Here is a 19,040-nt window from a genome sequence, read left to right on the forward strand (position 1 = left end):
GTGAGTTTGGATGTGTCTTCATTCATTAATGTAAATAGTTAATAGTATCATCTAGTTATACTGCTAGGAAACTGGTTTGAAAAGAGCAAAGAACCTTGATTGTTTAAATGTATGCATCTTGTTAAATGCAACTCAACGAATTTTTGGTGGTGAGAAAAGGAGACATAAAATGAAATGTTAATATTGTTTATAGTCTCTACAAAATGTTCTGCTTCTTCTGGTGGCCATCAGGGAATGAGACAGCAGCTCTGTGAATTTTCCAGATGAGACTTCCTGATCTAAGGTGTAAATCTGATAACTACTGCAGCAAAGAGAAAAACTAAAAGTTTAGCCTGCCAGAAAGAATGAAGGAATTGGGAATACATTCTATATAAAATACAAGCATTAATATTCTGGTTGCCATGGTCATTTTAACATGAAAGATTGGTGGTCTTGGTAAGGTGGCAGAAGGGGCAGTTGATGGTTGGTTTCCACCTTCAACAATAACACAGAAGCTAGGTTGTCAAACTGAAGCATTGAAAATGCCACTGAACAGTCTAAATAGGATCATCTGTGTTTCTTCCTTGTTATAATTACATGAATAACACTGTAATTCAGAAGAAGGGAATTATTGTGCAATATGGTAATTGGCTGACTAATTCTAAGGTTTGAAAATGGTTGTGATAGTGGAATATTGTAATCAGGTGAATAATTAATAGTTTGTGAAAGATGTATATTGTAAAATATGTTAATAAGATGGATGGAGTATATTCAGGCCAAGTGATCACCTTGTATTTGGTGAAGCGAGTATTGTATCTTCTCTCAAGATATGTTAATTATCTATATGACTTTCCTTAAGACAGATTCTTTATGAGATCAGTAGAGGTGAGGTCAGTTAACCCTTGCAGGAAAGGGGTGGCGATTCATATACTGAGACCAAATAATTGGCAGGGAACAATGATTCCTCTGCTGCTGAGGCAATGAATGATGTTATCTATACAAAACAGTAGTTCAATAGTAGGCATGCAATGACAGGGAGATGCATCTTTGAGTGATCAGGTAAATTTGAGGAGCAAACCAAATGTGATAGATCTCTGTAGAAATGGCATAGTTTATACCATAAAGCCTCTTTCTGCTTGTTGTTTAACTTACACTACCAATTGCATTGGGTGGTATTAAAGCCCCAATATTAATCTCAATAGCTTGTATAAGGATAAAGTGAAACATTAATTACTTGCAGGACATAATCTTTAGTGAGTGTGCCCTTGTATAAATATTGAGTGTGGACTAGTCCATGTATTGAATAAATTTGACAGCACAATTGATTGTGGGCCACACTGGATTGCTCGTGAGTGCAGAGGAAAATTTACAATATGAATTGTTTCCTCAGTTCTTTTATCGTTCTAAAGAAACCCAGCAACAAACCTGGTCATAGCAACTACTTGTAACTTTGTGTTAGGATGCTCCAGAAGTTGATTATTGTATCAGTTATTCACTTATTTTAGACTAGTTTTCCGCATATCCTCAAAGAGCGAGCTGGAAATAGATTACTCACTTTGGGATTTGGGGAAGATGAGAAAACATAGAAAATACATTATTTCTTATTTACAACAGAAACCAAATTATTGTTTACCTCAACTTCATTTTAGTTGCCATTTTTGAGTATGTTTTAAATATTTCTACTAATATTCACACTGAAAAGCAGATTCTGTTGAATATTTGCTTTGCTTCCATGGATACAAAGCTGGACCAGTGAAACACATTTAGATTTCATTTTGGTTTGCTTACAGTAGTGTAGGTTTCCAGTGAGATGGAACTGGAGTTAAGTAATTCATAGTCAAATATCTATAGTTCTCCTGAATTAGGTTCTTCATGTCATAGCTTTTAATGGAGGGGCTGAACGATCTTCTTTGGACTTGTTCACTATGGTAACTCCAAGAATTACTTCAATATCTTTAATTGCCGCCTGTAAAAATAGACATGTATAAGCTGATTTGTCACACTGTATACACGATGTTATATTTCTAATACAAAAGGCATCAGTAAAACCTTCATTGTATAATTTATTCCTTGCGAAACCCTTATCTACACTTTCTTGCCCCGTATTGATCTTGAAGAAGTCAAGGAATTAGCCAGACTGGACAGTCCCTTCCTGAATCCCATCAGCTAGGGATAATTGGGCTGATTGTAACACATTTAGCATTGGTTTGGGAGAGAGAAAAAAGCAAAGTAATACTGCAAATGAAGATCAACATGTACTAAACTAAATTATTATTTTTCACAGATACGCATTGAAAAAAACAAACTTAAGAAGAAAACAGGCTAGACAAAATGATCTGGTACCAAAAGCCCATTCTGTCCCAGATAATGCAACCTGTTCACGCCATTACTTGCTTTTCATAGAGCAGCCTTGCCATCACCTGGAGAGGCAAATAAAACTTACCTGAGGATAAACCTTTAGGCATTTCCTGATGAATCCCCATTAAGTTCCAGAGGAACATAATGGCTATTCTATTCATTTTCTCTATAGTTTTGCTACTGCAACATGTAGTAGTACCCCCAAGGCCACCATTACCAGGGTTGGAGGTTTATGCAGACAGGTCTTAAGACCAAAGATCAGTCTGCAGGTCTGGATGTCGGACTCAATTTATCCCGGAGAATGGAGGACAAAGACCAGTGACCCCTGTGGTCAAGGAGCAGGGTCAGTAAGCGTTGAACACAAAGGCTGGTAACCCTCAGGGATGACGTCCTGAGGTCAGAGGTCCATGTGGGGCAGGGACCAAGGTCATTTGGCAGACCACAGGTCTGAGGTTGGTCAGTAGTGTGGATATCGGACTCCATAGATCACCAAGAATGGAAGTTGAGTTGGTAGGTGCCAAGGACAACAACCATTGACACTTGTGGTCAAAGACCAAGGTCAGTGGGCCTTGAAAACGAGGGTTGGAGGTCTTCAGGGATAGTGAATCCCAAGATCAGAGGTCCATGCGGGGCAGGTTCAGAAGCCCAAGGTCATCCAGCAGATGTGGAAGTTTGAGGATAGTCAGAAGGTGTGGATGTTTGACTTCAGTGATCCCCAAGGATAAACATCAGGTTGACAGAAGACCTGCATCAGGCAGTGAAAACTTGAGGTGTTTTTCTGTGCAAACAGTCACCTCTGTGATACCTGAGAGTCCTGAAAGCCAATACATACAGAATACTGGAGGAATCAGCAATTCAGGCAGTATCTATAGACATGAATAAATAGTTGATGTTTCAGGCTGAGACCCTTCATCAGCCATTGTTTCTTCCACTTCAACATCTGAAGGTCAACCTCTGGGGCTCAAAGGTGTTGTAGATAGTGATAAGCATATTTTAATTTAGTACTGTAAATAGTATGTTTTATGAAGTTTTGAATATTGCATAGTAGTGTATTATTGTGATACTGTAGTCATTTAAATAAACTTTTAGAAACATAGAACATAGAATAGTATAGCACATTACAGGCCCTTCGGCCCACATTGTTGTGCCGACCCTCAAACCCTGCCTCTCATATAACCCCCCACCTTAAGTTTTTCCATATACCTGTCTAGTAGTCTCTTAAATTTCACTAGCGTATCTGCCTCCACCACTGACTCAGGCAGCACATTCCATGCACCAACCAGTCTCTGAGTGAAAAACCTTCCTCTTATATCCCCTTTGAACTTCCCTCCCCTTACCCTAAAGCCATGTCCTCTTGTACTGAGCAGTGGTGCCCTGGGGAAGAGACGCTGGCTGTCCACTCTGTCTATTCCTCTTAATATCTTGTACACCTCTATCATGTCTCCTCTCATCCTCCTTCTCTCCAAAGAGTAAAGCCCTAGCTCCCTTAATCTCTGATCATAATCCATACTCTCTAAACCAGGCAGCATCCTGGTAAATCTCCTCTGTACCCTTTCCAATGCTTCCACATCCTTCCTATAGTGAGGCGACTAGCGACTTTTTTGCATATAAAAAGTGAAAACCCTAATTGAGTTAATCAAACATCACTATTAAACTTTTAAATGCTAATTAATTGTGCTTTTTAAAATAAAATAAAAGAGCTGGATGGTGTATCTTGTATGTGGATATGCAGTAATAATCACAAACACAAGAGATTTTGCAGATGCTGGCAATCAGGAGGAACAAACACAAAATGCTGGAGGAACTCAGCAGGTCAGACAGTATCTATGAAGAGGAATAAACAGAGGTTGTTTCAGGCCAAGACCCTTCATGAAGGCTTCATCATTTTCAGAAGATCATCTTTCTGTGGATGAATAAGCATTGTTATCCATTAATAATACCAACACCGAGAATGTTAGTCCCTTGCTAAATGGATTAAGGTTTGAAATGATTGACGATATAGATGGTTAGTACTTTAATATCAATGTACTGTTTTAATGCAATTATTACCCTTCCAGGAACCTGGAGAGGAATGTAGCAATGAGAATGCATGATGTGGTAAATAGGTTCACAGTGACTAAAGTACTGCTTGTTCTCAGACAGTCCCTCCACAGACAGTGTGGAGGACAACTTGCTTCTACACCAATTTGGTAGAAGCAAACCTGTCTGAGACTGCTTGTTCTCAGACAGTCCCTCCACAGACAGTGTGGAGGACAACTTGCTTCTACACCAATTTGGTAGATTCTGAAGGTCCTGAAAAAGCCAATGTGAGAACTGCAGGTGGGGCAGGATTGCTTGACAAGGACAGTTTAGTAGTTTGGGGAGGTGGCATATTCTGCCATTTACTCTGGCCTATTGTGTGCTCATGATGAACGGATTCAAGTTCTCAGTGCCATCCCAAATGCTTGTTCACCACTCTCATTCAGGAGTCATTGGCTGGTGGACAGGTTACACATTTTCAAGGGGGAGGATAGAACACAGAGCATTACTGCGTTGTGTTTGGCCCACAATGTTGTGCCGACCTTCACCACCCACATAACCCTCCATTTGTCTTTCATCTATGTGCCAAAGGGAGCTTGAGAAAATCCATGAACTTTTCATTTCTCCACTTGTGAGTCTCATTCCATGACAGAAGATCTATTTAATGTCAGGCCTGTGAAAGATCCATTCTGAGCAAAATTAGAAGCTTGATGAAGGGGTTTTTGCCCTGGGAAAGGACTTTAACATTGGTTCACTGATCCTGTCAGTGGGTTTAGGGTTACACAGAGACTGTGTGGATGATATGTCTCCTGTATGTTTATGTGCTTTTGGTAGGTAGTCCATGTCTCAAATACACTAAGGGGAAGGATCATTGTGGCATAGTAAGCCCAAAGCTTTTGCACAGGTGTTGATCTTCAGACACTTCTGTAGATGGCAAAAGACTTTGCTGACAACATAAAGGTGATGGTGTATTTCAACACTGGTGTCTGTTGTGCTTGCTCTTGCTAGCCCCAGCTTTGCAGCACTTTGCAAAATGATTTTTCTTCCAATAATTATTGCAAGACTTACCATTAGCAGGGCATGTTTTTTGGAATGTGTCTATCTCCACATTTGCTGCATTTGTTGCTTAGGCCTTCCTTTTTGCTTTGTTGTTGCTTTGGGAGATGCCTTGTGCTCTGCCCCTCTGTTTTTACAGCATGCACTGTTGCTTCTGTCCTCTGCAGCTCCTTAGCTTTTGTGCTCATGTGCTCTCCACTGCCCTGCACATATCCACAGCCTTTTCCAGCATCAAATCTCTTTCACACAGCAATCGTTCTCTGAGACCACTGTCTGGGATTCCACAACTATTTGGTCTCTAACTAGTGAGTCTCTCAAACCTCCAAACTCACAGAACTTACTCTGTGTGTGAAGTTCAGCTAAGTATTGGTCAAAGCTAACACCTTGTTTCTGGTTACGGGAAAAAAATCATAACTCTCAAAGGTGGCGTTTTTACTTGGAACAACACACTCCTCAAATCTTGTCATCAGAGTGTCCAATGTAAAAGATGTTTCATCAATTTGAAAGCTGTTACAGATGTCCAAAGCATTTTCAGCAATTATGTGCAGAAAAATAGACACTTTCTACTTCTTGTCAGTCCAATGTCCTCTACTCGCCGCTGAATAAATATTGAATCGCTGTTTGAAGAGTTTCCAGTTATCCTTTAAATTGCCAGTAAACCGCAACTAAGCTTACCCATGATGGGAATTTTTGGCCCGTCACCTGAATTTCTGGTGAATCCCATGAATTTCAGGACACAATGTGCTCTATGGCCTCACTGGCCTGACCTGCTTCTCTCCATTGGAACTAGTTTCTCTTTCTTCAGTCACTCATTTACACTCTGTGTTTAGACCTCACACTGACTTCGGACACCATTTTATGTTTGTTCTTAGTAAAGACAAACAGCATGGGTAAATACTAGAACATTTAATTTACAGAAATGGCTTTAGCTCCAAGAGAAAGGTGCACATTGTTGATGAGGAAATGGAGGAAGTCTTTGTGGATTCTCTACTGACTGCTGGTGTTGGTAAAACAGAATGGATTGTTCCTGTGACTGTGAATGAGACAGTAATTCCATTCAAACTTGATACTGGAGCACAGATGAATCTGTTGTGCATGATTGATTACAAGACTCTGAAATTAAAGAGCAAGGTTCACCCAATTAAGTTAAAAGTGATAGGCTATACTGGAGAGAATATTCCAGTGAAAGGGGGCTGTATCGTGACCTTCAAGCACAAGGGTCAGCATCTAAATGCACAACTACTGATTATAGAAAAGAGAATACAGCCAATATTAGGTCTGAGTGCATGTGAAAATCTAAACCTGATGGAAAGAGTTTTCATAATGGCTTCACAGACCAAAGATGACTATGCGACATTCATGGAAGGGTACATAGATGTTTTGAGGGGCTCCGACACTTACCTGATGTAAGTCGAGAAACTCATAGTAGTATCCCTGAGAGCTCCAGAGAGGTTATGGAAGAGAAGCACAAGAACTCATCCTTCCATACACATCTGTACCAGCTACACTAGCATGACAGTCAGGATGTCAGTGCTGAACAGAAGGATCATGATGAAGAAGTCACCAGTCTTGCTTCCACATGATGGAGCTTTGGTTCAAAATCTGTCTCTCATTGACTTCCAGTTAAAGAGTGGAAATCTCCATGATCCTCTCTGAGGTTGAAGAGGAAAAATAAAAAGGAAGATGGGGAGACCACACAGTCCCCAAGGTCAGAACAACAGCAACAGTTCAACACAGACCAATTGGAGTTGCTATCTATGATACACAGTCAACAGAGGGAGCTCTGTGAATTAAGACAGAATAAGTTGGAAATTGTGTAAAGACTCACTGATCACATGGATGCAGTCCAGGGCTCCATTTTGGGGCATACAGAGTGAACGATGGTCAAACAGCAAGAACAAGAACAGAAATGAATAGATAGGATCTTGGCAGAAAGATGTGAAACAGAAAGGCACTAATATTAACACAGCAAATGAAAACAATACATCTGTAGAAACAAATAGCAGACCAAAAAGGATCATCAAACTGTCTCAGAGACTGATTGAAGGTTAATGAGTGAATAAGGGACTGTATTTGCTCATTACAATTGAAGTTATTATAGATATCTTTTGTTGGGAAGGATTATTGTTCCTTGCAGGTTTATAAGGACATAATATTGTGTTTGCTTTTCTTTAAAGGGGGAAGATATGTTATAATATCTTGTTTTTGATCCAAGATGGTGGCGCAATGCAGCTTGCAGCAGCCACTACAGAACTGATTATCTGTTATTTGTGAAGCGGGGTGCCATGCGCAATAATAATCGATTGAAAATGGACATGGAAGCATGGAGAAACATCGGGAAATTCCAGGAAGATCTTCTTTGTTGCTGCTGCTGCTGTGAGGTCCGGGACTCTGCTGGGAAGAACAGGTCCCCAGTCCTCGGGGTCGCGTTGCTGATGGCCGTTGGCAGGGCCATCTTAATACGCTTGGCAGAGGATGCAGCTCGGAGAAGCTGTGCCGGTGGGGATGGTCATCGGATCGGAGGTTCGACGGACTCAGGTCACTTTCGGTGTGTGCTGCGTCTGCAAGGCTGTTTTCGACGGAGCTTCCATTGTGTGCTGCGTCTGCGAGGCTGAGTCGGGCGGCGCCTTGGAAGTCCATAGCGGGGGTACTCCCTTCTGCTGCTGGCGTGGGATGGCGAGTCTGTCGGGACCCTGGGGACTTATGGAAACAGTGGTGATTTCTTTTGAACTTACAGTCCTAGGACACACTTACTATGGAAGAACTGTGTTATACGTCAGGAGCAGAGAGCTTATTCATGCCCATTTCTCATATGCTTCAGTCCACAATGACTTGGAACTTGGTCCACCCAAGTCATGTGCAAGCATTATCTGCGTACCACAGATGCACAAGTTATGTTTTTAAAGGCCAGCTTTATTTATCACATGTACATTGAAACATACAGTGAAATGCATTGTTTGCATCAACAACTAAGACAGTCTAAGGATGTGCTGGGGACAGCCTGCAATTGTCGCCATATTTCCAGCACCAAGATAGCATGTCCACAACTTACTAACTCTAACTCTGTGTCTTTAGAATGTGGCAAGAAACCCATGAGGTCAAGGGGAGAATGTACAAACTCCTTACAGACAGCAGTGGGAATTGAACCTAGATCAGTGATTGCTGGTGCTGTTAAGCATTACACTAATCATTAAGCTACTGTACCAGCTCAGTGTTCAAAGTTCAAAGTAAATTTTATTATCAAAGTATATATTTGTCATTATGTACAACTGTGCGATTCATTTTGTCGTCTGTATTCTCAGGAAATCTATAGAATAGGAACTATAACAGGATCAATGAAAGATCAACCAGGGTGCAGAAGACAACAGATTGCGCAGATGCAAATATACTGTAAATAGCAATAAATAATGAGATCATGAGATAAAGAGTCCTTAAAGTGAGATCATTGCTTGTAGAAATATTTCAATGATGGGGCAAGTCAGTGTAGTTATCCTCTTTTATTCAAAAGCCTGATGGTTGAGGAGTAGTAACTGTTCTTGAACCTGGTGGTGAGTCCTGAGGTTCTTGTACCTTCTACCCGACGGCAGCAGTGAGAAAAGAGCATGACCTCAGTGGTATAGAAGTCATCCACATCCCAATGTTGGGATGACACTGAGCGGTGGTAACATTAAACTAATTCCTTCCCCAAGCCCCACTGCAGCAAGAAGTTCATTGGTGATGGGTGAAGTACTGCAGCACAGAATTTCAGGAAACGTATAGGATGGTTACAAGCCTTGCTGGACATCAGTCTTCAGTGTGATAATGTGTGCTGTAGACCCACTGAATGAGAGAAAGTCAGATTCCACTGAAAATGACACCTTGAAGAATCATGTCCTTGATGTAAGTGCTTGTCACTCTGTTTCACATCTAAATATCCAGCCTTATTCTGCTGTCACCTTCACTGACAAGAAGTCAAAAAAGCTGACAGGGAAATAAATGATACGGTGGTGGAAGCAAACAGAGATAAACTTCAGTCACAAATTCACAGTCTCTTCTTCCCAGCCAAGAGGAAGGAGGATGTGACGGGGATGACAGAAAAACAATAATCATAGAACCTTACAACTTGGAAACTGGCCCTTCAGCCCATTAAGTACATGTTTACCATCTTTACAAATCTGATTTCTCAGCACAGGCCCAAAGCCTTTTACACCATGGGGATTCAAGTGCTCAGCCAAATAGGTAAATATCTGTTTCCAGAATCAGATTTAAAATCACTGGCATATGTTGTGAAATTTGTTGTTTTGTGGCAGCAGTACTTTGCAATACTTAGTAAAAAAAACAATAAATTACAGTAAGACATATAATATAAAAATTAAATAGTGCAAAGAGAGAGTGAAAAAAGAAGAAAAAATATTGAGGTAGTGTTCATAGGTTCAATGTTCATTCAGAAATCTGATGTCAGAGAGGAAAAAACTGATCCTGAAACATTGAGTATATGTCTTCAGGCTCCTGTGCCACCTGCTTGATGGAAGCAATGAGAAGAGTAAATGTCCTGGGCAATGGGGGTCCTTAATGAAGGATGCTGCCTTTTTGAGGCATCACATTTTGAAGATGTCCTTGATGCTGGGAAGGCTTGTACCCATGATGGGACCCATGCTATGTCTGCAACTTTCTGCAGCTTTTCCGATCCAGTGCAGTGACCCCATCATATTGGATGGTGATGCAACCAGTTAAAATTCTCTCCAAGGCATGTCTGTAGAAATTTGTGAGAATCTTTAGTGACATACCAAGTCTCCTCAAACTCCTAATGTAATATAGCTGCTGTCGTGCTTTCTTTGTAATTGCTTCAATGTGCTGGGCCCAGGATAGATTTTCAGAGATGTTGACACCCAGGAACTTGAAACTACTTTCCACTTTTCATTGCTAATGCCTTGATGAGGACTGGTGTATGTTCTCTCAACTTCCCCTTCCTGAAGTCCACAAACAGATAGACTGTATGTGCGGTTGGGAGACTGTAGGTCTGACACGGTGGTCAGCAGCACAGGAGCGCCGCAGGGAACCGTACTCTCTCCGGTCCTGTTCACCCTGTACACATCAGACTTCCAATATAACTCGAAGTCCTGCCATGTGCAGAAGTTCGCTGATGACACGGCCATAGTGGGGTGTGTCAGGAATGGACAGGAGGAGGAGTATAGGAAACTGATACAGGACTTTGTGATATGGTGCAACTCAAACTACCTGCGTCTCAATATCACCAAGACCAAGGAGATGGTGGTGGACTTTAGGAGATCTAGGCCTCATATGGAGCCAGTGATCATTAATGGAGAATGTGTGGAGCAGGTTAAGACCTACAAGTATCTGGGAGTACAGTTAGATGAGAAGCTAGACTGGACTGCCAACACAGATGCCTTGTGCAGGAAGGCACAGAGTCGACTGTACTTCCTTAGAAGGTTGGCGTCATTCAATGTCTGTAGTGAGATGCTGAAGATGTTCTATAGGTCAGTTGTGGAGAGCGCCCTCTTCTTTGTGGTGGCGTGTTGGGGAGGAAGCATTAAGAAGAGGGACGCCTCACGTCTTAATAAGCTGGTAAGGAAGGCGGGCTCTGTCGTGGGCAAAGTACTGGAGAGTTTAACATCGGTAGCTGAGCGAAGGGCGCTGAGTAGGCTACGGTCAATTATGGAAAACTCTGAACATCCTCTACATAGCACCATCCAGAGACAGAGAAGCAGTTTCAGCGACAGGTTACTATCGATGCAATGCTCCTCAGACAGGATGAAGAGGTCAATACTCCCCAATGCCATTAGGCTTTACAATTCAACCGCCAGGACTTAAGAACTTTTTAAAAGCTATTATTAATGCTTTTTGAGATAGTGATTTAGATGCATATCATATTTTTTACTGAGTTAAGTATTGTATGTTATTAGTTTTGCTACAACAAGTGTATGGGACATTGGAAAAAAAAGTTGAATTTCCCCATGGGGATGAATAAAGTATCTATCTATCTATCTATCTATCTAAACAATTCCCTGGTGTTACTGACAATGAGTGCAAGGTTGCTATTGCGACACCGCTCAACCAGCTAATCTAACAGGTCCAGGATTTAGAGCCTGTATGCCTCCTCATCAGTATCTGAAATTTTACCAACAATAGTTGTGTCACAGCACTTGAGCCATGCAGTCATGGTGTTGTGACAGTAGAACAATGGGCTAAGCACACAATCTTGAGGTGCACCAGTGTTGATTGACAGCGAGAAAGAGATGTTATTTCCGATCCACAATGACTGTGATCTCCAGATGAGGAAGTCAAGGCTCCAGTTGCAGAGGGAGGTACAGAGGCCCAGGATTTAGAGCCTGTTGATTAGTACTGAAGATATGATGGTATGGAAAGCTGAGCTATAATTAATGAACAGTAGGTTCATTACCCTGACAAAACCCATGACATAGGTTTTGCTATTGTCTAGGTGACCCAAGATGGAGTGGAGAGCCTTAGGCAGTGCATTCCAGATTTGAGTTATACCGGATGATTTTTTTCTGTCAAACCCATTTAAATCTTATTTTACCTCCTTAACCTTAATGTGCCAAGAATGTTCCCACCAACATTAAGCTAAAGACAAGGAAAACAAGTATTTAAGAGAAGACTTGAAAGCTTGCAGCTACCCTGACTGGGCCTTCATCAAGACAGCAACAAAAATCAGCAGAGACATCAGCCCAACAGACAGAGGTAAGGAGCAAAGCAGATGGAAAAACAAAGTCATCCCATATGTAGCTGGAGTTCCAGAGAAACTCAGAAGAATTTTCAACAAACACCAAATCCCTGTGTTTTTCAAACCTACAAACACACTCAGACAGAAACGTATCCACCCTAAACTCCTGTACCCAAATATAAACAGAGCAATATTGTATATGCCATCCAATGCAATGAGAACTGCGCAGTTCTGTATATCTGTGAGACAAAGCAAATGGATGGCCCAACAAAGGAGGGCTAAGACTTAGCTGTATATCTACACCTAAAGGACAAGGGATATTCTTTTAATGATATTGATATGCACATTTTGGACAGGGAGGACAGGTGGTTTGAAAGAGGGGTTAAAGAAGCCACCTTTGTCAAACTGGAAAACCCATCCCTGAACAGAGTGGGTGGGATATGACCCCTCCTATCAGCTACTCACAATGTAGTCCTAACATATTTACCCTGGCATCTCCGTGACAGTTCACACCTTCATTCATGCAAAGATAAGTCTAATGACCCTCTCATTACCTCTAGGACTCTAAACTACCCTCATGTGATTGCCAAATGTTTAAACAACTCACAGAATTTATAAACCGGAAAACTATGCACCATGGATTAGAACTGGAGAAGCCTCTCAGATGAGTGACGAAATGTCTTCTAGACAACACAGCAAATCCAGTTGTCCTGATTTACTATTGTTTGATATACAATGACCTGGCTGCCTGAGAACCTTCATAGACATACAGTACTTACCTTAAGTCTATGTTCTCTGGTCATTTACATTCCTGCTAAAAGGAAATATTTCTCACTATAGACCCATCCACCTTAGTGTACCTCTGTCAGCTCCCCTCTCATCCTCTTCCATTCCAAAGAAAACAAGCTCAACCTATTCAGGGTCCAACATCTTGGTGAATGTCCTCTACACCTTCTAGTGCATCACATCCTTTCTGTAATGTGACGACAGAACTGCATACAATACTCCAACTGTGGCCAAGCTAATCACTTATATAACGCGCTGTTAGCATCCTTATGTTACATCCTATAGCCTGGTTAACGAAGGTAAGTATTTCACATACATCCTTATCCAAATTGTCTACCTGTGCTGCTAAGTTTAGGGCCTTGGACATGTACACTAAGGTCCTCTCTTAGGGTCTCACTACCCATTGATGATATTCAACCCTAATTAGTCTTCCCAAAACACATCTCTTCACATTTTTCAGGTCTAAGTTCCATCTAAATGTTTCTCTATTTTACTAATTGATTAATATTGTTTTGGAGCCAAAAATTACACTCTTCGTTATGCCACAAATCCTTTCATCATCTGTGAACTTTTCTGGATTCCTATCCAGATTATTGATGTATTAAACAAACAAGGGTTCCAAGCTCTTATTCCTATGGTATACCATACATCTTAAGCTTCCAAATATATAAACAATCCTTGACTGTCAGCCTCTGCCAATTTCAGGGTGGCACAGTAGTGCAATGCTAAGCACAACGATTTACAGTACCGGCAATCCAGATTCAATTCCCCTCACTGCCTGCAAGGAGTTTGTACATTCTCCCCATGACAATGTGGATTTCCTACGGGTGCTGTGGTTTCTTATCACAGCCCAAGGACGTACCTGTCGGTAGGGCTCTGTGTTGTATCCCAATCAATCAATAAATAAATAAAAGTAAAGTGAAGTAAATCATTTGTCAAACTAACCTGAATTCCATGGGCTCTTCCCTACTGAAATGAATTGACTTTTATTACTTACATCCTTCAAATACATGAGCAGTAAAAATCTTTACGTTACATCTCAGTTCAAATGTGTAATGTGCAATTATAGTAATTTATAATAAATATTATATACAACAGGATAGTCAATATAACATAGAAATACTCTTGTGTCAGCATGAATTAATCAGTCTGATGGCCTGGTGGAAGAAGCTGTCCCGGAGCCTGTTGCTCCTGGCTTTTATGTTATGGTACCATTTCCTGGATGGTGGCAGCTGGAACAATTTGTGGGTGGGGTGACTCGGGTCCCCAATGATCCTTCAGGCCCTTTTTCCAAACCTGTCTTTGTAAAAGGGTGGAATAGTGGGAAGTTAACATCTACAGATGCACTGGACCGTCCGCACCATTCTCTGCAGAGTCCTGCAATTGAGGGAAGTACCGTTCCTATACCAGACAGTGGTGCAGCTAGTCAGGATGTTCTCAGTCATGCCCCTATAGAAAGTTCTTAGAATTTGGGGGGACATACCAAACTTATTCAACTATCTGAGGTGAAAGAGGCGCTGCTGTGCCTTTTTCACCACACAGCCGGTGTGCACAGATTATGTGAGGCCCTTGGTGATGTTTATGTTGAGGAACCTAAAGCTGTTCACCCTCTCAAACCCAGATCCATTGATGTCAATAGGGGTTAGCCTGTCTTCATTCCTCCTGTAGTCCACAACCAGCTCCTTGGTTTTTGTGAGGTTTTCTTGACACCACTGTGTCAGGGTGATGACTTCCTCTCTGTAGGTTGCCTCATTATTATTTGAGATTAGGCCAATCAGTGTAGTGTCATCAGCAAATTTAATTAGCAGATTGGAGCTGTGGGTGGCATCACAGTTATGTGTATACAGAAAGTAAAGGAGGGGGCTTAGTGCACAGCCTTGAGGGGCACCTGGGTTGAGGGTCAGAGGGACAGAGATGAGGGAGCCCACTCTTACCACCTGCCGGCGATCTCTCCCACATCAAACCTTATCAAAGGCCTTCCTTGAAGTCCCTGTAGATTACTTTAAACCTCACTGCCCCCCGGCAATGGACTGTCTCTAGAGCCACAAACAATCTCCTGGTAGAACTCAACAGGTTCAGCAACAGAGCAGGAGTCCTGATGCAGAGTTTAGACCCGAAATGTCGACAATTCCTTTCCTCCCACAGGTGCTGCTTGACACACTGAGTTCCTCCAGCAGATTGTTTGTACTTCAGGTTCCAGCATCTGATGTCTCTCCATTTCTTCCTCTAATATCATGGGATTCATCAATTTCCCTTAAAACCATGCCAACTCTGGTCAAGACGGTGCCAGCAAACAACGATTCCTAGGGTGACATCTTCCAGATAGCAAATCTATCCAATTATTTCACTTTTTCAACACCTTCTGCTTGTTCTCTTGGTCTTGTTTGTGTTACAGAAACTGTTGGAGTCTGTGACGTACAGTTTGGAACTCAGTCAAAGGGTCCGGAGAGCTGCCTTGTGGAGCTCAGAGACAGGGGGGCTGACAAGGTCCGAGAACACAAGCTGACTCGTGGAAAAGACCAGGGATGAGGGGCGGGGTCATGAATGAATCCGTCTTGAAGCGGCAAGGAAGACTGAAGCATCGAGGTGAATGTGGATGGGATCTGTGATAGCTCCCTACAAATTTGATCAGTAGCTGGAGTGGCACGTTTGGACCTGCATCGGTAGTAACTCTTTGTGGAAGGGTGAGATTTGATTCTGAGATTTAGAAATTATTGGACTGTACTTTATATTGGTTTCCTTCAGTTTTTCTGTGTTTTCTTTCTTGTGGACGATTGATGGGTTGGTGATCTATTAATTTTTGTGTCTGTGTGGAGGGTGGGAGTGAGGATTTGGTGCTACTGTCACTGTTCTTTTCTGTGACTGAGGGAATTGAGGATTGTTATGTGTAGGGGGTCATTGATTGTTATTGTGGGTGTTTTTTGCCGTGGGGCAGGGGAGATTTTGGGATCTGAGAGTTTTGTTTCTTCTCTTTTTCGTGTGTTGGGGGGAGAGTTGATGTCTCTTTTTTCATCAACACCCATGGTCTTTCTCTGTTTAATGGCTATCTGGAGCGGACAAATATCAGAGTTGTATCGTACATGTATAAATAAAATGAACTTTGAACCTTCGACCCTTTGAAAACTCTCCTTGATAAATCCCTGCTTCCACATGCAGATTAATCTTGCCACTCAGAATCCTTTTCAATTATTTCCTTACATCTAATTTTAAGATGATTGAAGGAAAGTATAGGTAGGGTTTTTACACTGGGAGTGGTGAGTGTGCGGAACACACTGCCGGGGTGGTGGTAGAGACAGATATATTAGGGATATTTAAGAGACTCTTAGAAAGGCACATGGATGATTGAAAAATGGAGGGCTACGTAAGTGGAAGGCAAGGGTTAGTTTGATCTTGGTGTAGGTTCAAAGGTCAGCTCAGCATAATAGGCCAAAGGGCCTGTACTGTGCTGTACTGTTCTTTGTTCTTTAACTGACTCTGTCTTCCCTTGCCCTGCTACAAACCTGAGATTAAGTTCTTTTACTCCTTCCCAAGCAGGGCCATTCATAAATCGACTTTATAGCTCTCCAAAATGTATTTTTAGAAATGCTTCTGTTTCCTGCCTTTTCAGTAAGGCAAACTCAATTAATATTGATAAAATGGAAAACATTTGCTATTATTACCATATTATTTTTGTAATTAACTTTTAGTTGCTTACATATCTGCTCTCCGTCCCCTGCCTGTGGTACTTCCCCATCAGTGATCACCCCCACCATTTTAGTTTCTATCTTTATCCATTCATTCCCATTTGAAGAACCAACTGGGATAATCACCTTCCTTAATGCAGTAAAGGGCACCTTGATTAATATTACAATAGTGTCATAGAGCGATACAGCACGAACACAGGAACTCATTCGTAAGGCCAGTGATGTTGTGGGGGTGGAACTGGACTCTCTGACAGTGGTGTCTGAAAAGAGGATGCTGTCCAAGTTGCATGCCATCTTGGACAATGACTCCCATCCACTCCATAATGTACTGGTTAGGCACAGGAGTACATTCAGCAAGAGACTCATTCCACCGAGATGTAACACTGAGCGTCATAGGAAGTCATTCCTGCCTGTGGCCATCAAACTTTACAACTCCTCCCTCGGAGTGTCAGACACCCTGAGCCAAACGGCTGGTCCTGGACTTATTTCCACTTGGCATGATTAACTTATTATTATTTGATTATTTATGGTTTTATATTGCTATATTTCTACACTATTCTTGGTTGGTGTGGCTGTAAAGAAACCCAATTTCCCTCGGGATCAATAAAGTATGTCTGTCTGTCTGTCTTTCAGCCTAACCATTCCATGCTGCCCACACTGCCCACCCAACTGGTCCTAAATCTCTATGTTCAGCTCATATTCCTCCAAGCCCCAGCAAAGCGCCCCCCACAAACACTCTGTTCAGACTGTAGATTCTATATCCTGGAACACTGAATCACTGCTCCTGTTCATCTTTCAATCACATGTCCATGATAGCAACAATATCATATTCCCAAACATTAATAGGTAAATACATTAAATGTAAATACCTTCAGTTTGTCAGCTTTACCTGGCAGACTCCTGCATTAAAATGGATGCAGTCCAGCCTCCCATTCCACCCTGGTGACTTAATTCCCTTTCTATATTTATCTAATATTTGCTATGACCATCTTCAAGAACAGAGACAAATCCAGCTGTGGTAACTAAGGAGAGGCCTCAGTGATGTATGCCATAGGGGGAGTTATCACCAAGGCCTTCCTTGTCACCCTCCCCTCTGTGGTTGAAGCGATGCTTCCCACATTATTGTGGAGTCTGATCATGAAAAGAAATGATGGTGATTACTGCAAGAGCTATGCCAACCAACACACATGGCTTCTTTTGACCCACCAAAAGCCTTTGACCCTCTCAATGAAGAAGGTCCTTTGAAAATCCTTCCAAAACTTGAAATTCAGCTCATCTTATGTTTGCTTCGTAAACGCCATGCAAGCTGTAATTTTAACTAAGGCGTAGAATTATGGTCGTCGACTAAATCTTGAGTGACACCTTGTTTCCAATCACTGTGCAATCTTAAAACATTTCTATGTTAATAAACTGTACAAAAATTAACAGGGAAACATTAGTTAATTAATGCCTCACCTGAAAATTGTTCTCCCAATGCACATTAGGTGCTGTTATTTCCTGATGAATGACAGAGAGATTACGAGCAAAGGTCAGTAGAGCCCCCTGGAGATCTTCGCCAATTGTTCTGTTAATGATATACAAACAAATGAGTTTACTAATGATTCCCTTTACATGTTTAAAAACAATCACAGTCTCATCTCAGGGAAATGCTGATGGAATTTAATGAGTATTTTCATTCTCGCGGGGCACAAATCTTCTGGGAAATATGAAAGATGAGGTACTATTTTTATGTGTCAACTGAAGGATTTGTGCAATAAATATACTTTATTAATTATACGCCATTGAAAAGCAATAGGTTAAATCAACTGGATACCAAAATGGTCGCCCACACAGTTAGGAAAAGCCTCTTTCAAAAACAAGTACTGTATCTCCAACATGCAAATTACGTAAACAAATTGAATGATCGCTGAATAATGTTTACTCCTTAAATGGAAGCTTGTAAGGGGGGGTGTGGTTTAAATAGCAAACTTACACCATCCCTAGGCGATCCCTCTTGTTCCCTTCATGAAGTACAAAAACCGTTCCTTGCCTCTCCTATTAAAACAGAGTACAACATATCAGATCTCAATGGAATGATGCATGCTACGAAATTCCCTCAAGGTAATTCCCTCCTCCTGAGAATATTCTGTCAATGTTTTTACTTGATGACTATTACGAAGCAGAACTTCTGCTGCTAAACAACTCCCTTTGAAGCAAAGGAGCTATAATAATATGTTTCTGTATGCTATTCCACCATGAGGGCATCACAGTGAGTTTCACTGTCTTCCTATCAAATACTGAAAGGCCTAGATAGAGTGGATGTAGAGAGGATGTTTCCTGTAGTGGGGGAGTCTAGGACCACAGGGTACAGCCTCAGAACAGATGGACATCCCTTTAGAACAGAGATGAGAAGGAATTTCTTTAGCCAGAGGATGGCGAATCTGTGAAATTCATTGTCACAGATGGCTGTGGAGGACAAGTCATTGGGTATATTTGAA

At 41.6% G+C, this 19,040-nt stretch overlaps 1 protein-coding gene across 1 annotated transcript in view; it reads right to left on the reverse strand.

Annotated features, from left to right (window-relative positions):
- Nucleotides 1-19,040, reverse strand: part of iqch (IQ motif containing H) — a 187,947-nt gene continuing 168,907 nt past the window's right edge. The window contains exons 19-21 of the mRNA XM_073032631.1: nt 18,536-18,597; nt 18,019-18,127; nt 1-1,945 (exon numbers count right to left, since the gene is read on the reverse strand). Coding sequence (XP_072888732.1) covers nt 1,850-1,945; nt 18,019-18,127; nt 18,536-18,597 — 267 coding nt within the window. The 3' untranslated portion in view covers nt 1-1,849. The remainder of the gene's footprint in view (nt 1,946-18,018; nt 18,128-18,535; nt 18,598-19,040) is intronic.

Source organism: Hemitrygon akajei, chromosome 30, assembly GCF_048418815.1.
Source record: "Hemitrygon akajei chromosome 30, sHemAka1.3, whole genome shotgun sequence".
Taxonomy (NCBI): domain Eukaryota; kingdom Metazoa; phylum Chordata; class Chondrichthyes; order Myliobatiformes; family Dasyatidae; genus Hemitrygon; species Hemitrygon akajei.